This window comes from Akebia trifoliata, chromosome 7, assembly GCF_017979445.1.
Source record: "Akebia trifoliata isolate Shusen 1 chromosome 7, ASM1797944v1, whole genome shotgun sequence".
Lineage (NCBI taxonomy): Eukaryota > Viridiplantae > Streptophyta > Magnoliopsida > Ranunculales > Lardizabalaceae > Akebia > Akebia trifoliata.
The window spans coordinates 27,742,599-27,766,729 of record NC_141381.1 but is presented as its reverse complement, the minus strand read 5'-3'; the positions used below and the strand labels follow the sequence as shown (position 1 = coordinate 27,766,729).

The 24,131-nt window shown below is 32.8% G+C and overlaps 1 protein-coding gene across 3 annotated transcripts; it reads right to left on the bottom strand.

Moving 5' to 3' along the window:
* Window positions 1-380: 380 nt before the first annotated feature.
* On the bottom strand, window positions 381-4,297 carry LOC147398731 (Phototropic-responsive NPH3 family protein). Of its 3 annotated transcripts, none has more exons than XM_086448015.1 (5): window positions 4,006-4,297; window positions 3,496-3,725; window positions 3,328-3,400; window positions 1,869-3,128; window positions 381-1,125 (listed from the first exon to the last, which is right to left on the bottom strand). In XM_086448015.1, exons 2-5 carry the CDS (start codon window positions 3,552-3,554, stop codon window positions 625-627), a joined length of 1,893 nt encoding a protein of 630 aa, XP_086304141.1. In that variant the 5' UTR covers window positions 3,555-3,725; window positions 4,006-4,297; the 3' UTR covers window positions 381-624. The 3 variants fall into 3 exon arrangements, with proteins under 3 accessions (XP_086304141.1, XP_086304140.1, XP_086304142.1); XM_086448014.1 differs by having other exon boundaries at window positions 4,074-4,297; XM_086448016.1 differs by having other exon boundaries at window positions 3,328-3,397; window positions 4,074-4,296.
* Between the last annotated feature and the right edge of the window lie 19,834 nt (window positions 4,298-24,131).

The window sequence follows — 24,131 nt, the reverse complement described above, 5'->3', positions numbered from 1 at the left end:
AAAGCTATTTTAAAGTTTAGGCAGGTTTCTATCATTTTCTAAGTTTTGTTTCAAGCGATAGTGGTTGCCTAAATAATAATGAAAATGGAATTTCTGCAGTCTCTTTCTCTCCCTCTTTCATACCATCATTTTCAAGTTTTTATGTGGACAAGATTGAAACCAGTATAAACTGTAATGCTGGTCTATGTTGATCGGAATAAGTTATTATTTTCAGATTTCAGATCAATTGAAGTACCGACCAATCAACCAATTGTGCACTATCACGGAGAAAATAAGATTAAAACAAAGTTAATCTATTTTTATTAGCGTGGTATGAACACTATTGCACATAGATAAGACACAAAAATGCAATCCAATTAAAAGAAGATGAGACAGAAAAATTACAGACAAAATAACCATTTTGAGTCTCATATTTGGTGATTTACAAGCCTGGGGTCCAAACCAGTTTTCACAAGCTGAAATCCCCAGAATACTTTTTTGCCTTCACTAGCTAATAATTTAGTTCATTATTAGGATAAAAGTACATCAACAATGCAAAATGGGAGATCCCAACCTAAGAGATGACGTCGAAATGACCTCTTCACATTACCATTTGACAACCTAAAAAAATAAACAAAAAACAGTTTAATGTCTTTCATTCACACTTCTATTGCTAGACCACAGCTTACTTAACATCCTCTTAGGTCTAGCAGGAATCGAACAGAGGGTCTTAAGCTTGGAATTCCTCATAACACCGTCTTGGCTCATGAGACCGTCGTCTATGTCATTGTCATCTTCGGCTAGCTTCATTCGAAGTGTTGAGAGCTTTGACTTTGGTGATTTAAGGCCAGAGATGCTCCACTCATCCTCCGCTGGACCTGTGCCAGTGGTGCTTAGTGGAGGTGGAGGCTTCGATGGGTCATCTTCGTGGGTGGCTAGAAGTGCCTTGAGGTTGTTAGGAAGCTCGGTTACATGGCCACCAGCCATTGCTGCTCGTGCTTGCTCAAAGAAGAGAACTTGCACCACTACCCTCAATGGGAGTCGCTCATTCTGTGCGGCATCCATGCAGGCCTCCATGGATAGTTTCTTGCAGTCTAGGATTCGGCACAAACGTTTCCGCTCACTCTTGTTGAGCTCTGGGTGTGACTGGATGATTGGAAAAAGAAATTGAAATACCATTTTGTAAATTAGTTTTAATATGTATTACTTTGTATTAATGTATACTAATGGAAATTACTACAGAAGAAGTGGTGTGTGTGGTACTTGGAATTAGGACACCCCATTCAATGGTGGGATCTCTGTTGTGTAAATGTCTTGTACATTCTGTTGGCAGTATGTTGAGTCAGGGTTACGAAAAAAGCAATTGTGAATTTTCTGAAGGGTTTTCTATTTTTGGGAGATACACGTTCTATGGCTGTAAAGCGTGAAAGAAATAGTGATTGTTCTTGTTCTAATCCGTGGACATATGCATATTGCCAAACCACATAAATCCTTGTGTTTTTGGGTTCGATCTTTGTTGCTTAGTTTCTTCACAAATCTCATAGGTAACAATAAAAAATTATTATTTGTTCAAAAGAATATTGAAGATTTACAATCATCATCATCATCATCAACATCTTATACCAAAATTTTGTGGTCGGCTGAACGAATCTTGTTCTTCCCTTCAATTCTCACTAAACCCATGTCTTCTGTTATTTCTAATGTAAACCAAAGAATATAACAATGAAAAGAAGAACCAAATTCAAAGAATTTGGTTATATACTAGATACATCCTTATATGTGGGGAGTGAAAATATTATCGAAGGCTTCTTCATTTTTTATGTCAAACAAGCAACTTTTACGAAACTCAAGTAAGAAACCAAGTAAATTAAAGGTGCTATGTAATTTACCTTGAGATAAATGTCAATAGCTTTGTAGAGGTCATCATGATCGGTCCTTGCGAAATCAGGTATGGCCTCTGCAATTGCAATCACCTTAGATAAAGGCAAATTCACATCTCGTGCAATCTCCTGAAGATACCTATCCACAAGCTTTGCCACCTTAAGTTTTGAACTATGTGATGCTGAAGAAGACCTCCTACTCTCTTGGAACTCAAAATCAACGTTCTCCGCAGACCGAGACCTTCTTCTTTGGAAACCCAACTTGGCTCTCGGTGGGCTAGTTGGGGGACTCTGCCCTTGCAACATGAATTGCTCCAATATCGTCATGACTATGTCGATATCATACAATGTCTCATTTGTGTATGATAAGGAGGGAATTAAAAGGTCAGTGACTTTCGCTTCCTCCAACTGAGTTCCCACTCTTCTTGCCAATTCTATCTTTGAAGAAGAAGAAGCACCCAATATGTTTGCGGCCTTTAAGAGCTTAAGCAAGAAACTACAACGGACAGAGCCTTTCTCCATTGGAAGTAAGCTTACTATTGATTCCAAGAGTAACCGATGCCTCGATGTTATCTCTCCAATTGGGTCCGACCCCGGATCTGATCCCACTTGTTTAATAATATTCCCATCTTTAGAAATATTGGGTAACCATTGTGATGCATAAATCTGCAATGCTTCGCCAATTAGTTTCGCGGGTGTTTTTCCTCCGGATTTAATAGCTACTATGGTTCTCCAATAGAGATCTATCCCCAATTCTGCTATATCTTCAGCCCACCAACCTTTAGTTCTGTGTCTATGGCTCTCAGTTCCTTGACATGATGAAACATCATCCCTACCACCTCTAGAGTAACTGTGAGACAATTTCATCTTTGTGGGATGTGCTGTGACTCTCGAGGCAATGGCGTCAATGCATCGACTCGTGATTCCAAGATCTTCAGACCACGAAGGTAAAAATTTTGTACTTTGTAGACACAATATTGAGTCCTTCCACCCATGAAGGATGCAAGAATTGAAAAAGACTTCAAGTTTGTAGATGAGGTTTCCCTTCTCTACATCCTCTGTCATTTGGAGGTATTCAGCGGCACATCGGACTGATACAATGTTGAAGGCACTGAGAGTAATGGTAATTCCATAGCAGAACTTGGCGCAAGTCTCGAAAGCTTCAACTCCGCCTGGGAAGTCAGGAAGTTGGATTATTTGTTGTTGGGACGAATTGCATGATTCGGAGCATAATCGTTGTAAGCGCAAACATTTAGAGAGCAAGGGAAACTGAGACAAAGAAGTAAAACAAATCAATTATAGGATAAGCAAAGAACATCATTCAACCAAATTACATCAAGTATCAAAATTGAAGATATAAATTGAAAATTCTCAAAATGGGTCTTTGTAATTTTATCTTATGAAGCATCAAATATCAAAATTGAAGCTATAAATTGAAAATTCTGAAGATGGGTCTTTGTAATTTTACCTTGTGAAGCAAATATCTGCTTCCCTTGACATGAATTATGAGATCACTAGAGACTTCTGTGGAGACAGACCTACTTTGACATATATATAAAAAATTAACAAATCTACTCCAAGAAGGAAAAAAAAAATTCTCTAAGAAAAATTGAGATTATTTTTTGATGATCTTTACCTTACAGATTCAGAAGTATAGAAAGTATCCGGCCGAGATCCAAGTTTCATAAACTTCATATCTGGGTATCTAAATTCTTCAACATGGTAGAATCATGCATCCCACCTCCATGATTGATCAAAGATTCAACTACACCACAACCACTATTTCATAAAACATCCTCTCTCACAAACAATCAAGAATTCAAGATTGATTCTCTAGAGACAGGCGTAGTTAAGAACGCCCATTTCCTGTAATAAATTATAATCAGTCAGTCTGTAAAGATATTAAATTTATATACACATAAAAAAGCAGAGTTGGTCAAAGAGAGATCAAACATTCTAGTTGATCATCAAATTGTGATTATTTGATGTCATTTCAATCAAATTCATAAAACCCATTTTGATTGAGACATCCAATTTGAAAATCAAAGTCAGGGTTGTTTCTCAAATAATCAAGATTTCCATCTAAATTATAAAAAATAAAAATAAAAATAAAAAACAAAGAAATACAGAGAAAACAGAGCTCTACCACCACTATCTCATCTCATGTCAATCTCAAAAATTTAAAAGAGAGAGATAAATAAATGAAAAAATAACCTTAAAATCATGATTTTGATTCTGCCCATTAGTAGAAACACCAATCACTAGTAGGAAAATCAAAACGCCACCACCTTCTTTTGCAACTTCAGCTCTGTTGTTCAAGTTCTAATGATGTTTAAACTTTAAACCTCCCCCACGCGCACGTGCTTAACCTGCGCCCACTTCCTCCCTTCCCTCATCATTGCTCTTGCAATTTCTTATTCTTCACCCCAATGGATTATTTTAGCGAAACTCTATTTTATACGCAACATCGTACGCCTCTCTCTCTCTCTCACTCTCTTTCTACATAATATAATATAATAATAAGAAACTAATCCTTAATATAGAAAATAAAATAATTATGTTTTTAAGCGTAAAAGGTGGTTTTGGTGGTGAAAGAAAAAAAAAGATGGGTATATTAATTACAATCCAAAAATAGCTTTATCAAGTCTGGTACGTATTATATAAATGACCACAGACCAATTTAACGTTGTGTTTCATTAAAATAACCAAAATACCCCTTTTTTCCCAACAAAATATGGTGGAAGAATGTCTCCTCTACTGAAATCGAGAGATTACAGCTATCGAATGATGTTAGTATGACGACGTGAAGGCTTTTGGTCGTAAAGTATCGTATTAAAAGAATTACTTTGACTGTTTTTGTGTGTTTTTGGACTAAGTTTGCATTGGATTCTTTATTTTGGTCGAGATCAAGTGTTTGATTGGCAAATTTTTAGAAGAAAGATTTATTTCTTACAACTTGAGATAGCACAATCTCAAGTCAATAAAAACAATAATAAAAATTTAAGCATAGTGGCACAGAAAAGTCCTTTGTTGCATTCGAGGAGATTAGATTGAGTAATAGTTGGTGTTAAGCTAATCTCCATGACGTAGCTTGAGTTATTCTTATCCCTAATTGGGGTTAACAAATCAATCTCTGTTTTGATTTATTTATTTTCTCAATTTTAATTTATATCAATTCTAATAACAAGTCTTAAGTTGATGGTATTGATCGATTTTATATAAAAAAAAGTTATGATTCTTGGTTTTTACTGGTTTCAATTAGTTTTGATCTTTAATCAGTTGGATTTTAAGAGAATTGATTCTAATTAGTTCAAATAAGAAAAGATCCAGAACTGTCATATTGGTTTTTGTATAGGGTAAATTTGGACCCTATACATGTCTGGATCTATAAATGGCTCGATGGTCGAGCAAGAGGGAGTATCCATCACTGCTCAAACAATTGGTACTTAAGAAGCTAAGTAGGTTCACATGGCACAACTTGATCGAGTGAGTTGAGTGGCTATCCATCCCGAATTGTATTATTATGGTAAAGTTCAAATTGGAAAAGAATCCTGAGAATTTTAGAGTGATGGACCATATCAATCATATCCTTTCACAAATGAATCACTTCCTATTATAGATAAATTGTATATTGATGAACCTAGGCTTTAAAGAGAGGATAAGTTTGTTTAAACCTGAACCCTCATGAATCAAGATAGGTGATGATGTGGCTAAAATGATAATTAAGAAAAGAGATTGACCTAAAAATAGGAAAAGAGGCCTTGAGAGAAAAGACATTTGGAAGGTGGTCAAAACTACTGACTATTATTCTTTACAATTTCTATTTCAATTTGAGTCGAGTGTTTGGTAAGTACCATATCGATGTCCTTTGTGTGTGTGAAGAAAGAGAATCCATCATCAAGAAGATTTGAGTTGTTCGAGGTAAACTAGCAAAAACAACTCTACAATTGTAATTGCGGTTAAATGGGTACCCATTGTCCTCTCCCCTGCCCACATTCCCACAAACTACCCCAATAGACTTTGAATTAACCAAACTTTAATTGACTTTTTGTTATACATAACATTTATTTTTTACGATTTTCTACATTTAATTACAATACATTAATTCAATGAACTACACATTTATTTTCGATTTTACCTAAAATCATTCCCAATGTTGCCATAATTTTTTTTTTTTTTTTTTAAGAGGGGGGGTCTTTTTCATTATAATTTGTGTTCATTTCAACACATAGGTGTTACCCAAGAAGTCAAATTGTAGGAACATATTTTCGTTTATGGAGTTGGAAATCCGGGTTAAACAATCTAGAGTTGACACGCATAAATTATACGATGATACCTTTTTACCCCTATAGCATCAATCAATGATGGAGATGTGATGTGGGGCCTTGATACACTAATGTATCAGAAATGATGATGTATTCTCTGTTTTTTAATTCTCTTGAATGAAACGAGGCCGATTAATTTTGTCAAAAGTAACTAAAACCAAGTTAGGAGTATTTGGGGGTGGGGGACACAATTGTCGACCTGAATGTTGCAACAATTGGGCCAGTTCTCTGTCTTGGCTCGATCAGTGTTCACTGGGGACCGAGACCACAACTTGTCTTGGCTCGATCAATGTCTCAATCTTGTTTGAAAAAATGGCATTTTTGATATTTTAGAAATGAAAGAGTGGCAAATATGAATCAAAAACTGCTGGGTACACAAAGGGAACTGATGCCCTTACTTTGTGAGATGGAGCCATCCGCACGCTGTACGAGTCGTTTTCGCTGCTAATCATAGAGGAGGCCAAGAGACAACTGTCACTATAGTGGGACCCATTCTTTCTCTCTCTAGGTGGGACCCTTCTCTCTCTATCTCTCTACCTCTCACAGTAAAAGGGACCCTCCACACCTAGTGGTGCCACACAGCGAATATCTAAAGCTAAGACCACTTAAAGTCACTCGCTTAAAGGCAATGGCACATACCTTTAACTTATCTTTGATATATTCCCCCAAGTACTATTTTCCATAGCCTTTTTTATTATTATTTGATTTGTTTTTTTTCTCTCCTTATGTAGATATCATGCCCATGACCTACTACCTTGTTATTGTTTTTTTTCTTTCTTATTTTGGTAGCAATTAGTTTGCACATCACCTAGTAACAGTTGCACTCCATCACTTTGAAAAAAATCACTTGTATTCCATTATTATGATTGCACTCCTGAAAATCAAGAAAATGAACCATGACATCAAAGTTTCTTAAACTTTAAATTAAGTTTTTAAAGTTTCATAATCTACGAATAAGTTTAAAATCTACAGGATTTTTCCTATTAATGATACGTTGGGTGTAAAATTTACTAGAACTCCTACTAAAGACATGTTCTTTAACTTCAATGTTGTTGAAACATTTTTTTTCATGGGGTAAAAGTAAGGATAGGATGAATTTTTCTTATTAAAAAAAAAAAAAAGGATAGAAGAGTGATCAATACTAGGTGATGTGCAACTGGCCAATCCCCTATTTGTACCTCCCATTTTATTAAGAGCTCTAGGCATGGACACTCGGTGGGCTAGATGGGTTGCAACAGGATTCAAGGCTTCCTTTGAGAGCCATGTGGTGCTTACTCAATGGTCCCACTCATCAATCAGGATTGGATAATTTATTTCCATAAATAAGTAAATAAATATTTTGGTAGGTTGCTCATTGCTTTTGAAAGGTCTGAACCCTCAACTTCTTTTAGCTTTATTTATTTTAATCAAAAGATTTGGTGGAAACTTCAATTTTTTCAACAAAAAAAAAAAAGAGAGAGTCAATTTTGTTTTTGTTTTAATCTAACGTTTAGTCTTATATTGGACAAGTAAAGATAGACTATCTAACTTATATATATAGAAACTTACCTTGTATTCTTAGTTGTTCAAAGATGCATGGCCGGAATCTCACAAGCCCGGTAATGTAATGCACTTGAACGCTTTTGAGACGCACGTACTAGTTGTTGGATGTGGTGTATCCCCCTCTCTGACATATGTGTAAGTGTGTATACTGAGAAAAATAATCTATGGTTCTAGCACATGCCATGTTAAAAGAGTATAGGGAGAATATGTCAGAAAATCATTATTCATCCGTAAAGGGTTATATTAATTTGGACCGACTCAAACCAGATCTTCGAGAGACATGTTGAGACCTATGTATATATAGGTCTCATATGACTTGAAAAGAAGATAAATGACAAAATCCGAAGAGAGAATTGAGTTCAACTATTCTTATTTCCTTATTAAAATTAATAAAGTATATCGACGATTCTATTAAGAATGATTCGGGTTGCAATAAGATTGTGCATAATCCGAGAATAATAACAAAGATTTGAGTTTCATTGGGCTTCAAATTTTTTAATCAGATGGTCTACATATTGTTCTAACTAGATCCAACTTCAAGTGGGCCAACACCCATTAGTTTCTATGCTTGGTTGTCTCCCAACTCTCTTCTTCCATGGCATCCATGTCAAGGCATTTGGTGCAACAGATTAGATTAGGTTTTGTGTCGTTTTGACTAAATGACACATCCACTGTGTCTTGCACAAGAGGAAATGAAGTAAGAACAACCTTGATTTTTCTAAGATTGAAAGAGAGATGTTAGGTAGTTGACAAACACATCTAGAGAGAGAAACCCATTGGTGTAGGGTGGGTGGAGATATAACTGGGGTCCATTTTGGTGTTGGGTTGTTGAAATTTGATATGTGGGGCCAGCCATGCACACAATCACACTCCATCACCATTTGATCAGATAGCTGTACATACATCCATGTTTGTGGGCCCATGAAAGAGATTTCCTTGTCGTAGATAAATGCAAATTGATGACCACCACAGAATCCAAATTCGGGGGGTCGATTTTTGTTTAAAGGATCTATCTAAAATAATTCATACGTTAAGCTCAAGTATTAATTTTTAATAAGTTCTTTGAAATATTTTCGTTTTCAAAAGGAGCGGATATGGAATATTAGTTATGATTGATTTTACATATTTTTCATCAAAATATATTTATTTTTTTTATTTTGACCTATGTTTTGATGAACAATTTTGAACTATTTATTATAATATCTAGTTATAAAATTTTCTTTTTTTCGATCAAAATATTTCAAGTAATTGAAATATATGTTTTACTTCGATATTATCTTCCTTCACAAACAATATATTTTAATTGAAATCAATTTTTAGAGAAATTAAAAAAATAAATTTGATCATCATTTCGATTGAATGTTGAAAATTTTGTTACATCAAGTTATTCATGAATGAAAACGATTTTTTATTATGATGCTTTAGAAGAGTAAAAGAAATTAAAAAAAAATGGGTGCGATTATACTAGCACTAATGCATTGGATCTCATAAGAACTCTATAGATAATTGCACATGCCCCAAGGATTATCGGGTGCAGTAAGAGGCCAAGATAGCTCAGTTAAAAAAAAAAAAAGATTTTTAAAGTTTTTTTGGATTGTAATTTCAAAAATTGAAGATAACTTTAATTTCATGTATATTTTTCCCAATTATTCCTCTTTGTGTAGGAAATAATTACATGTTAGGTATAACTTGCTTAAACAACTTGGATTATTAATTTTTATTTATTTATTTATTATTATTTAAAGTTTGATAGAATAATAAAATTTAAAATAGAGAAAATCTTACACAACCAAATGGAGGTATAGAATATCGATGTACAATATTAATGTTCGTCGTGTAAAGATGTATATGAAAAGGAGAAGAACAAAATATAAATTAAAATTAAAAACCTACTTTACATTGCTAAGTAGGGTCATTTCATTGAGGATTAGGGGACTACTATTCCCGATTTTAGAAATTTGAAGGAAAAAAATGACATGGATTTGAAGACTAAACTAAAAATTAATTAAATTAACTAAAAATAAAATTTGAATTGAAAAATATCTAAGGAGAACGAATCCACCCAAGATAATTAAGTTAAATCAATTTATTTTCAAATTTTTCTTGAATTACTCAAATCAAGAAACCGATAAATGTTCCTAATTCGGAAAGTATAACAATAAAAATCTTTTTTTTTTTTAAGTCTAAGAATTTACTAAAATTTCTTCCATTCAAAAGTTTTATCGTCCAATGATCTTACATCGCAATAAACATCAGATATAATGAGTTCTTTCCAATAGTACGAATCACGTCCCAAATGAGGGATAAGAAGAAATAAATAACAAAATTTTAGAAATAATGTTTGTAGAAGATAATCTTTTAATTTGATAAAGATGCAAGAATTTCAAAAATAAAAATTGAAATTAATTAAACATCTTTGTTTCATCAATCTCCTTAGATTGGGAGATTGGTGAAGGTTCATTTTACAAAATCAACAATAAATAGATAAAAAAATAACTTATCTTTTATTAATATCTTAAATAAATCTTAAACATATACTTGTCTTTAAATTTATATAATATAATAAATAAAACCTAACATAAAAAGAGAAAATAAATAAATTAGGAGAAAAGAAAGAAGGAGATTAAAGAAAGAAAAAAGAGAACAAAAAAACTAGAGAGTTAAGATCTTTTCATAGACAAAAATTAGGATTGTTTTGATAATACGTTTTTACCCTTTTTTATTTTAATTTGGTCTTCTACGAGAATTAGAAATATGTTTCTCTCTCAATTACATTGGTAACTTCACTAATTTTACTGTGTTTTGATAATTGAGTCAAAAGTTATGCCCAAAATAGTGAAACATGACAAACTTAAAGTTTCTGACTTGCTATGCATTTTTGACCAATTAAAATTTCGAATGAATTTTGCTTTGTGAAATATAAATTTATTCTCCTTTGAATCAATTTTCTAATTCTAAAATCTCATCTTATTTTGATCAGGGAATTAAAAATTATAGGCAAAACAGTATGGCGTGACCAATTGAGAACTTGATTTTGTCAATCTGAAATTATCGAAAATCTTGGAACATGTTTGACCTTAAACTTTGACTTTAATAGTTTTTTCACTCTTTGATTTTTCAATTTCCATTAGTTTTGCCTACAAGAAATTGATATATAATTAGACCCTAGAAATTCATGAAAATAGATGTAATTTAATGAATAAAATATACCTTATAGTGAATTAACTATCATGCATGATTTTATGCAAAAATCGTAATTTTTAAGTTAGAAAATATAATTAAGTACTTTATAAAATAATGAAAAAATACACATGTTTAGGAACTTAACAATTAATAATGTTAACATATTCTTTTTTTAGTCATTTGAAAAATATAATTATTTTATTTATAAATAATAAAAATATGTCGAGAAGCATGAACTTAGTAGTCAAAGATGATGCTAGCCAATATCCTGGTTTGTGATCACCCCATGTATCTTCTTTTTATTTTATGTTTTTGATATACACCAAACTAGTACTTAATTCTACGTTATAATTTGACATAAAACAGTTTGCAACAAAAATATGTTGATAAAGTTACATTAATATTCTATTTCACCGATTTTCCCATCTTTCTTTAGGCAGTAAATCAAGAAATATCCAAAGGTGGACTTTCCCATCTCTCTCTAGGTAATAAATCAAGGAAGATCCAACGATGGAGAATGCTACCCATTATAATCAACTCAACTCTTTGAAACCACCCCTAACCATGCACTCTCCTATCTTCCTAGGAAATAAATCAAGAATAATACACAAACCACAAATTAAAAGAATATAATAAAGAAATAGACAAGAAAAAGAAGATCAAACCATTGGGTTTTCATGGAGGAAGAAGAAATTTAGAAATATCGGAAACATCCCTTAAAGCACTGATTGGTGTTTATCTTTTATGCCTCAGAGAAAAAATCGCACCTCCACATTTATAATTTTGTTCGAATTTATATCTTCAATTTGTATTGGTTCCTGAGAAGTTGAAGGGATTCATTTTGATCTCTCAATAGACTTGATAAGAATCAAATGAAGGTAAGTTCCTCATTCTTCTTCTTTACCATATGCACGTGAGCAGATGACCCGTGCTATAGGCAAGAACATCCACTAATTTCTTCTAAAATATGGCAAAACCATGGTAGTGGTGTTTTAAGGTAATGGGAAAAATTAATTATTTCCAAATCTAAATATTAAATTTATGGTAATGCACCATGTGATCTGATTTGATAGATGTCTATCAAATTGGACCACCAAAATGTCACCGAGATCTTCACATATTCCCAATCAAACACCACCATACGAGGTGCCACATATGATGAACTCATATTACGTGCTCAATTATGTCTTCGCGTCACCTTGTTCAATTATGCATAACATATATAACATAATTGGTCATATATGTTGATTTCTTGTAGCATGGGCCCATTAACTCGTTAACATATCATATGGACCCAATCAATGCATTGGACATGATATAAAATAAGGTTCGGTTGGTTGGGAGGAGACCCATAGATCACACGAGAATATCAGGGGACCTATTCTGTTACAATGCGTGAGAGGTCGCTCGTGAAAAGGATTTAGTATTATGCATAGCTTCTGTTGTTAGATTAACACATTCGTCACATGTACTGTAGTCTTGATACATATTAATAATATTAGACTAAGCATAATGAATTAAAGATATTATGGTCCTTTCACATCATTTCATATTTATATGAATAAACCTTTAAAATTGCAATAGAGGAGGTCACAATTTTTACTACAAGATGTGGTTGGACAACAATGAATGCACCCTTAAAAAAATTTACATTTAAATAAAAAAAAAAATAATTTAAGGTAGTTTCATCATTTTTTGTCGAATCATCTCTTTTTTCTCCCTCACAATTTTTTTCATTTTTCATCCCTCACCCCTAATAGATGTAACAATAAAAAAAAAATAGTCACGACCTTTGATTTTCAAAAATTAGAAACTCCTTACCCAACTTTTAACCAAGTTGAACAATCTCTATACATTGTTCCTAGCCTTATCCTTATCCCCTATAATTTGCAAAACTCTCTATTACTCCGTTGAACTACTGAATCACAACGAGTGATATTTAGGCATATGTTTTATATTTGTCTCATATGATTCCTACTAAAACATATATTCAGAAAGTTGATAGAGAACAAATGATTTCAAGGTAGACTCTCAAATAGACAAAATTGCTAAGATTCATGATATGATGTTGAATTTATTCCAATTGTAACAATTCAAACTCGAGTGAATCCAATTTGTTATCTCCTAGATTGGCGGCATTAGCCGTGGACGTGACTAGGGAACCCCCGCTACTCTAGTGAAGATATCTAGACTATCACTCCACAAGGCATGAACCATCTTCGTGCCACGACTAAAATGGAATATAATCATTAAGAAAATGAAAAAAATAAAAATAGAATACATGAGCCGGACACAAAAAAGAAAAAAAAAGAAAAGAAAGGCAATTAGTGGGGGGTCCATGTATTTATAATGTTTAGCTTCATAAGGTCAAGCCCGTGAACCATCTGACTCCTCTTATGGCTGAAAGGACGCACCAACTGAGCCCTGGTCGGCCTTGGTTGGGAGGTGACCCACACATTAATCTTTTAGGTCTACCAAAGTGAATGAATAGATCTGAATCTTACAATCCGAAATCAAATGTCTTGTTAGGTACTGACATTAAAATCTCTCCTGTTTTTGTATTTTTTATTTTTTTCTCAGTGATTTGGTACTACGCACGCATGCCAACAGTTCCTACACCTATACATATTATAGATGGCAACATTCGAGTTGTATCCCTAAGACGAACAATTACAAATTATAGTCCCTTTCAGCTTCAATCAAGTGGGCCCAATTCATAACTGCCAACTTGATTTATATATGGGCCCCCATGGGTTTATCATGAATTGTAGGCAAAGTTACAAAAGTCTACCTAATTATGACCCCACTAGTAGTACAAGTGGCAATTGTACAGCCAGGAATCACTTGGTCTAGAGGGGATTGTAGTCCACTAAGAGTAGGTTTTGATCGTTAATGACGTCAGAGGAGTTCATGGGAGTGATGTTGATTGGGCTCTTGTCAAATTCTTTTGACTCTGTTGAGGAATTAAACTTGGTTGATGCTTGACACCGTCACCTTGAAATTTAAAGATTTGACTAATTGGGCTTTACGTGGCACACTAGTTCACCGAACCAATTAACTTTTGGGCCCACTCCTAGGTGGACAATCACCAATCACCAATCAAGGTTTCTTTTTTAGACCACGGGATAGGAATGCCTTTCCAAATGCACCTTGATCCCAATTATTTGAATCATCTATGGTGACAATTTGAATCCTTGATCTCACTAGTTGAAAGAAGGTGAAGGGCACTTGAAAGAAGAAGAAAAAAAATTTACTAAATAGAATAAGAGTGTTAAAGGGTTGGTTCTACGTCATATACTCATAATTGAGAATAAAATTAATTCTTGATTTTAATTCTTATTAGTTTTGATTCTAGGTTTGAGATTCTTGGAATTAAATTGGCCCAATAAATACTTAATTCTCTTCAGATACTTGTTAAGAAAGATATATATATTTTTTCTTGAATGAGAAAAATAGAAATATGAGTACCCAATTAAATAGATAATTATTTATAAATGTAAAATATCTAATTGTAATTTCTCAATTAAGAGTTAAGATCAACAACAAATTCTTCAAGTAAATCAAATTTTGGAGAATAATTAAAAATATATATATTTATGATTGGTCTAAAACATTTATTTGTTATTGAAATTGAATGTGAATGTGAAACTTGAATGAACGTTTAATTAGAGAGAAGGTAAAAAAAAAAACACAAAGACATCAAATTCTCTGTACATTTTAAATTTTAATCAACTCAAGATATCTCTAATTCAGTATTTATTTAAATTAATAATTTTTTTTGTGATGGGTAAGCTGGACTTGAACCAACAATCTCAAAGTTTCTTTGCAATGTGTCAAACCAAATGAGCTATGGGTCTAAGTTCTAAATTATTAATTTTATTTATAAATAAAATAAATTTACTAGTCTAGTATCCATCAGATATTTGTCGGGTACCAAAATGAAATTCAATTTTTGTCAAGTCCAAAAATGACTACCGACAATCATACCCTAAAATAATTAGATCTATAATAATAGACTCAAAATTGACTTATTGATTTCAGGTACATCGGCTAATCAGATCAAATAACTGGGTACCCACTAACACACTCAAAATTGACTCTCAACTTACCCTAAATTTTTTTGGGGTTCTTGAAAATAAATCCTTCCATGAGGTTCATTAAGTAAATTCCCCACTTCTCTGCCCCCCACCCCCACATCCTTTGTTTTACCCCATGTGTGTCAACGTTAAATTGGATAAAAGAGTGTGCCACATGTTAATCCTTGACTGACAAATACAGGGACAAGTATTTTGTCTTGTCTTTTTCTTCACTTTTTTTACTAAACAAAAGCATTATGGCAGAGGGAAGGCTTTCCCTACTGAGTCCACATTGGATTCCCTTCCAATCACATTGGATCTGCTGCCTATGCAGGCCGTCCAATCTCATAACGTGATTGTGATTATCAATCTTGATTGGTCCTGACTGAGTCAGGATGCATATCTTGGATTTTGCTATAATACCCAAAAGCTTACATAATTTAAAAAGATTCTAATAATAAGAGATAATCATTCAATCCCATAGTCAAAGATAAGCCATGAAAAAGTCATAATGTCTTCTTAGTGCTCATTGACCAAAAACTCAATATGTTTGTTCTATTCTAGATATAATTGTAAACATCTCTTCTTCTATCAATTGAAAATTTTGGAAAAAGATTTTCTTTATAATGATGGTTCAATTTCAAATTATAAAAGTTGGTGTTTAGCTAATAATCCAAATTTATTAGAATCTATTAATAACCTAATTTGGTCTTCAATAACATCAAAATTTTCAAATTTTTTACTTTGATGACATGGAATTATTAAGGTTGTAGAATGTTAAAATTAAACCCAAATTTGTAATTAGAAATTAGATTATATATCAATATTTAGCAATAAAATATTGAATTTAGCTATTGATAAGTCTTTATGAATTTAGCATTGGAGAAAGAAAATTCTTAAAAAGATTTTAACCCTTTAAAGAAGATAGATGGAAGATGGTTGAAATTGGTGCTAGCTATCGGTGATGATATCATAGACTTGGGTTTGATTCTTGTCACCACTAAGTTACTAATTTTAATTTAAGTGGATTTAACAATATAAAAAAAATTAATAGAATTTGACCATTTTCTAATGTACTTAATATCAATGAAATATCTTTGAATTTAACATTTTTATACTCAAGTTTACACAACTTACAAGTTGATTTCAGCAAGTCAAATAAAATTTAATTAAAATTATGAATATTTAAAAATAGGTCTTAGAATTGTAAAATAAATTATTATTATTATATTTGATTTTGTTCCTTGTAAAAAAAAATTAATTATAATTGCATAGTTCATTATAGTTTTTAGAGTGTTGATTTCGTAACTCAACCTGACAGTGTAACTCAAAAACTCACTAATGTGACAGGTGCAAGAATCGTAGATTTTTTCTCTTAGGATACACAATTGAAAATGTTTTATGGGGATGTGCAGTGGTGTATCCCGAAGGAAAAAAATATACATTTCTTACAAGGTACACGTCAAATGAGTTTTTGAGTCACCTTGTCAGGTTGAGTTACAAAATCATTACACTAGTTTTTAATCCCAATTGATGTTTTTGTTTTTAAATCTAACTCAGCCAACTTGATGAGTTGACTAGATGGTTTTCCTAATTGACTCAGTGAGAGGGTTCAATCAACTCTAGTGGTCGAGTCACTGTAAAATCCAATTGAGTCAACAAGGTTCTGTTCGACTTGGCTCGATGAGTTTAACAATTATGGTTTACCCATCATTGTGTAGGACATGGTTTGGGAAACCATTCCCCATTTTATAAACATACTATCATCTAACCATCAAAAGTACCCAAAAGTCAAGAACCAAACAAGTATTTGTAGTTAGTCAAAAATGAGCTAAGATTTAACCACAGCTTATGTGTTTTGCTTATGTGTTTCTTGAGCTCTTCTTCTCTTTTTTCCCAAAAGACATCCTTCTAAGCACGCTAGACACGATAAGAGTGATGGGACAAATCAATTTAGCTTTAGCTCATTAGTGTTTGTAAAGGGTTTTGAGATTTAGATATGTGTTTGGTGAATGATTACTACTATCCATCTTTTCTTTCTTTTATTTTAAGGTGGGTTTAGCACTTTAAGTTGATCGATTACCTCAAACTTTTTTATGGTAGAAGCTTGGTCTATCATCTAATATTTTCTACAATGGGGTCCTGCTGTCCTTCTTTGATTATATCTTACAACTAATACATAGCTAAGGTAGGAAGTTGAGATTCAAACCTACTATCCTTGGACTTCTTATTTTTTATTTTTTTTCTTGTAGGGTAGGCTGAGAAGTGTCTACTTTGATGATAAGAGAATTATCTTGTGAGTCATTAAGAGTCCATTTTTTTTAGCATTGTTTAGCTTTTGAATTCAAGGCTCATTCCAATCATTCTTTATTCATAAACAAAAAAATTAAACTAATTCTTTTGTTATTGTTTAATCTCTTCGAGGCACTTTAGGGCTAGCTGACTCAACGATGATGTTTTTGCGCGAGATGGTTTGAACTGTGATCCATTCTAACTATGGATCTGAAGGTTGTTTAGAATATCTGATCAACTAACTATTGTTTTGGATGATTGTCATCGCCATCATCATCAATAGTCTCATCCTAGATGTGATGTCAGCATTCAATCTGTTATAGTAACAATATTGATCAATAAAGTCTTATCTAAAAAATTTGGGGTCAGCTAAAGGAATATTGCTCCTTCATTCAACTTTGCCCAAAGCCAAGCATTTTATTATTAAGAGTGAGTTCATAATTGATTTCAAACACTTATCCCCTAAAGTGGTGTACATGAGTGTCACATAATACTCTAGAAACTCACTTAGGGTTGTCAATGGGTACCCATTTAACCGAAATCGAATTGAAAATCCCGTTTTTGGTTCCCTTTTTATTGGAACCGATTAGAGTCGGGTGTAAATGGAACGAAACCGATAGGAACCGAAACCATTAGATTTTATTTGACAGGTACCCACGTGTACTCGAAATCATTTATTGTCATTTCTTTTGAATGATTTAAGGTATTCTTTTATTTTTAAATTAATGCCTATTATATAAAGCTCTTCAATTTTTCATATAAACTATGGATTGGAGCTTTAAATGGGCAATCTCTTCTAAAAAATTATTACTTTTAAAGAAGATAAATTTTTATTTTTGAAAAAAAAATCATCAACTTATATCTTTAGAACCAGAATTGAAAAAAAAAAAAAATGGTTATGCTTTAAGTGCCTTAGAACCGAATCAAAATCAACCCATTGACACCTCTAAGCTCACTACTGCTTTACTCATCCAATTTTGATTTTATGGGCAAGATCTTCTTCAATCTTTCAATCCTTATAAATAATAAATCTAGGTAACAAAAACCAACGATTTTAAACATGGGAAATGTTCAACACCCTAAGCTTTATCCTACACTTTAACAAACGTGTTTTGTCTTACATGGGTTAGAAGTTTTAGAATGGGTTGATTTTTGGTGAGGATGATCTCTATGATTAGAAGATCATCCTCACCAAAAATCAGCTCATTCCAAAAAATTTAGCCCCATGTTTACAAGTTGAAAAATTGTGGACCGTCCATTTTTTGTAAATCATTTTTGATGGGGTTAGAAGTTTTGGAATGAGTTGATTTTTGGTGAGGATGATCTCCTCACCATAGAGATCATCATCACAAAAAATCAGCCTATTCCAAAACTTCTAACTCATGTAGGACAAAACACGTTTGTTAAAGTGTAGGGTAAAGCTTAGGGTGGGGAACGGGACCCTTTAAACATAAGTGACAGAAATGAATTTGCAATTAAGAACAGACTTTTGCCTGAGGGATGGTTTTTAGGATTGTTCTTGCTGGTTTGGGATGTAAGACTATTTAATTCTAATTAAAAGTTAGTTCTTGCACTTTGTTCAATCAAATATGCTATCATCCCATGTTTTATTAATATGTTAACAACTTACACTACTTCTCTTTTCCAATAATACCCAGAATTATTTTGTCTTTAGTGATAAAGGTTATGCTATTTTGGTATTTTTGTACTGGTACTTTGTGTAAATATCATCATCTTTGTGTAAAACTCTTTAAGAGTATTTATATCAAAAGATCAAAATGTATTTATTTAAATTACTAATGTCCAATGGGACATACATTTATGTATGTATATGTGCCCATGCATATATATACACACACCGCGTTACTATGTCAATCTTCGATATGCAAGTTAAAGGTTCTACAATAGTCAAAAGATTTAGGTAACGAAAGGGAATTCAAACACATTTGAATTGATAGAACACGTTTCGAATTGATAGAATCAATGATTTTAGACAGAATCAATCGATCCAGAAACAGATTCATTGAGACAGTCAAAAAAGAATTGTGAGATAAGGTTTAGATGATGATGACGACGACGACAAGCTCTATTATCTGTCCACATTTACATGGCTGATGATATAAACTTCGAGAAACTTAGAAAAAAAAAAAAAAAAGGTTAATAAAATAAAGAATAGAGAAAAGGTTTAGTAATGATGTTGGATTAGAATTCCTAATTATGAAGTTTGCCTTTTATGGTGTGGAGGAGATTCAACATTCCAATCTGTATCGGCCAACGTGATTCACATAAACTAATAGTTTAAAACAATGGAGAAAGAAAGATTATCCTACTAAGGGACCAAAGAAAAAGGTAGGGGACCTCAGTCATCTTTAACTCTTGGAAAAAGAGTTCAAAAGAAATTCCTAGTGTTGACCTGGCATTTGGGATCAATATGTTTGTGGTTGAAATTTCACAAATCACAACCGCTACCTGTCTGATGGTGACACTATACAATAAGTCCACAGCTAGGTGTGGTGTCTGTCATCTTCAGAAATCCTTGATTTTTGTCTGTTTTGGGTCTATCTTGATTTTGGGTTTGGGTCTGGTTCAGGATGACCCATTAAGAACCCTTATTTGGTTCAGTTTTTCCTTCCTAATTGGTGCAGAACCCAAATGATAGAATGCCTTCTTCCGCAATTTTTTTTAAGAATAATTTTGAAGTGACCTCAAGATTGTACCTCATATCGCACGTCCTGATGTGAAAGTGTGTAGGAACCATAGATGATTTTCATCGAGATACACACTTTCATGTTAAGATGTGTGATATTCGGTACAATGTTGAGGTCACTCCATCATGACTCCTTTTCTTATGGGTTGAGATATGTTGATTCTTTTTATTAAAAAAAACACATAATCTTGACATTTAAAACATGAAATCCAATGATCAGGATGTATCTTGAGGATGACGCAAGTTACGTAATATATCCTTAAGATATGTGTTTTGTTTTGAATCTTGAATTTTGTTTTTTAACGGTTGGGATTTTGTGTTTCTAATTTTATTTTATTTTTAATGTATGCATCTTGAATCCTCTTCAATCTAAGAACAAAGGATGGTTGCTTTGATTTTTTTTTTTTAAAGGAAATTGGATTTTTTTCATTAAAAACATATCATAAGAAAAAATTTCTTTAATTATTAATTGAAATTAATGTATAAATGTAGCCTCTTTAGGAACAAGGTGCATTCCATGGACTGGTGCGGTTGCAAAATTATCATTCAGTGAGACGAATTTAAGTACTTTTTGGGAAATGTCTTCTTTATTGGTAAATATATTGATTACAATCCAAAAAATAGAACTTTTAATTTTGTCAAATTATTGTAAATGTCAAAAGTCGAAAGTTGGTCTGAGCAGCTTTTGGCTTCTACGTTTTCCCAACTTCCTACAAACACCAATTTAGCTGTTAAAAAGCACTTTTGGAGTGGACAAGCCTAGACATATTCTCAAATGCTACAATAGAAATTAATGAAAAAAGTTTTTCACAAATAAAAAAATCTCTATTTTTATGGCATTTTTCTTTGAAATATTTATAGGAATTTTTTTTTATGGAGACAACCATTAGTAGCTTACAAGTATTTCATCTTGCTTAGTCTTCTAGCAAATGATGCAACATCATAAAGAAAATGTGGAAATTTTCCATTTCTATATGGACTTTTTTTTCAACTAATGTACAAATATTAGAATAAAACTTTTATAATAGTTTAAGAGGTTGGGCAAACATTCCCAAAGACATTAATGCGCAATAGCTCTCAAAATAACTTAAACCATAAGCAAATAGACATATTAATGGCACTAATATCATGTAACTCTTCCTCCTTCCCAAGAAAGCCCTCTTATTACTTTATATTTCCATAGGTTCCAACAAAGGAAGCAACCTCCAAATAATTTTACCTCCTCAGAGATTTCATTTGATCAGTAAAAAAGATAGGTGTAGTAATATTATTTATGGTTCTTAGCCTTCTGAATTAATATTCTTATGATTTTTTTTTTATATATTTAATAATTATGTTACGTTGGTTTAAAGTAATAGTCCACAAAGACACTATTATTTAATTTGTCTTTCGGCCTTGTTTCTTTTTATTCCAATGTGCTAAAAGTTCTCTCTATTATGTTTGAAAAGAGGGGGAAAAAAAGTTGTGACCCATGTGGAAGATGGAACCAAAATGGCTCACAATAATAGACTTTGTAGTCCATAACCAGAGATAATTTGGAGGCATTAGTGATCATCAAGCCTTTTATGGATGGCGCTTGATTGGTAAAGACAAGCAAACTAAGTTGTCCATTATATTTCATGTCCCCCATCTAATGAGAGGTCAAACAAGTAGAACATGTGAAGCTTTGTCTTAACTGATTCTCCTCACTAGGGCTTAGACCCATAGCTCAGTTGGTTTGACACATTGCAAAACAACTTTGCGGTCGTGGATTCCAGTCCAACTTACCCATAAAAAATAAAAATAAAAACTGATTCTTCTCACTTTGTTTTTCTCTCTGTGGATTTCATGGATTTCTAAGAAGAATATAAAGTACAATAAGCAAGGGACAATTAAAAGTACTACTCAAGCAGAAGTTAGAAAATAACATTAGATGGTCTAACAATTTGTGATACGGAGTCGATTTACAGGGAATATTTTGTTTGTACGAGTGGTTGGCACCATTCCAAGCAATGATGTTATGTTTTGTTTGGATTATTTAGTGATACTTTCTTATGATTTTGAAATCTGTTTCGGTGTATTTTTTAAATTAAATTGAAGTTTTAAAGCTTAAAGCATATAATATTTCATATCATAACTGTAAAACATAATGATAAATTTGGAGGTCCAATTCAAAATCAATTGGCAATGAGTACAGAGGCCCAAGAGCTTGTAAGGAGAGAGACAAGGCAATGAGTGTCCGATGTGGGACTAAATTCAATATACCCCCGCATGTGTGGGCTGAACTGGACCAAAGCACATGGAGATATGAACTGGGTGACGTGGAGGAGAGAAAGGCCCGCTTGATACCATTCAATATACCCCCATACGTGTGAGTCGAACTGGATCAAAGCACGTAGAGATATGAACTGGGTGACATGGATGAGTGAAAAGCCCGCTTGATACTATTATAAGTTTGGGGTCCAACTCAAAACCAACTGGCTATGAATGGAGAGGCCCAAGATCTAATAAGGAGAGAGACAAGGCAATGAGTGTCCCATGTGGGGCAAAACTCAAACGTATAAGATATGTGTTGGGGCATTTGGTTTGGATTTTTAGAATCTGATTCTAGATTCTGATTTTTAAAAGTGGTTTTCAAAATAAAAAATCTCAATTCGTTACACTGTTTCTAAAAATTGATTTCAAAATCTAAAATCATAATCTCATTTTGCTTGTCCAATTTCTATAATTGTGATATAAAACATTATATACCTAAGTGCAAGAAATATCACTTTAGCGACAAACCACAAGTAGCAAAATTCAAAATTGCAAGATACATGTCGTTATTCACTTATGATTTTAGCTTATTTTTCATTTTGCTTATGGAAGAATCATTTTTATAATACAAACAAAGCCTACCATAGGTTTCTAGAATCTAAAATAAGATTATGTACAATAATTGGATCCTAAAATTTAAGAAAACACCATCTTAATTAGCCAATTTTTGTGATGTTTTTGTTGTTGTAGGACCGTAACACTCTTCACTTTCTAGAGAATCAATTGACATAACTAAAAGTGGACCTAATGTCGTTCTCATATTAATGACAAATCTCATCGGGTGATCGAAATTTGGTGTAGTTGTCTTGTACTTATAGCGAAAGCGCGTTCTTTAATGCCAGTGGTCCATTTATGCATTTTTCAAGAAAAAATCTTTTAAAAAAAATCAACTCATTATATGTTATTTTTCATTTGAAAGCAATAGCCATGCTTGTCTTCTTTCACATTGCTTTCAAAAACAATTTAGTTGAGAGCCTTATAAATCTCTCAAGCCATTTGCAATAAATATCTTTCAGAATTTTCTTGATGAGATGTTTAAAATGGTTTTCATTATTAGATAATTTTATTAATCATAAATCAACATGATTTACAATTTTTATAATTCCTATAATGCAATAGAAAATCTGCTTCATAGACCAAAAGTGAGTTGCCTTGTTTCTCTTTCATTAAACTTCTATTACATTTATTAGAGAAAAAGAGGAAAAGAATTACCTCGCGTGGTTACCATTTATCTTTTTAGTAGGATTTAAGTTTCGCTTTTCTTGTTTAGCAAAAGAGACGATTCAAGTATTACTAGGTGAATGGGCTCAAATGAGTATAGTGTGTGGTGTTACCAACCAACTACTCTAAAAGACCAATTTGATGGAGAAGGGGAGAACTATGAATACAAGAGGGTCACAAGGCTTAATTAGGGTACGAACTTAGTGCTCTGATACCATGTTAACCAACCAACTACTCTAAACGACCGATCTGATAGATAAGGGGAGAACTATGAATATATGGCGAGAGTGGAGGAAAATACACACTCAACATGTGGCATGGAATAGCTATTTAAGTTCTTAACTATATTGGGTGTTTTGTTGTAACTAAATGCTATTATGTCTGGAATCTGATGTTACTGATTAGGAAGGACCATCATTTACATAGTGAATAAGTCGATCAAGCTTTTTTTAAGGGTATTTTTCATAATTTTACTGGTATTTTCCTGGGATTATATACATTTATTTTTTGTGAAAGGATGTAATCTATGACTACAAATTTTCTCTGCACAATGGAATCGGTGTGATCTGTGGACGTATCTCAATCAAGAGGGAACCAAGTAAAAGCTATGTGATTGCATCTTATTTTTTCA

Bases quoted from the DNA above. Each gene is read 5' to 3' on its own strand.
- LOC147398731 (XM_086448015.1), bottom strand. From the start codon at position 3,554: ATGAAGTTTATGAAACTTGGATCTCGGCCGGATACTTTCTATACTTCT. The intron at 3,129-3,327 runs GTAAAATTACAA...TCTTTGTCTCAG, and splicing joins GCAGATATTTGCTTCACAAG to TTTCCCTTGCTCTCTAAATG. The intron at 1,126-1,868 runs GTAAATTACATA...CCAATCATCCAG, and splicing joins CTATTGACATTTATCTCAAG to TCACACCCAGAGCTCAACAA.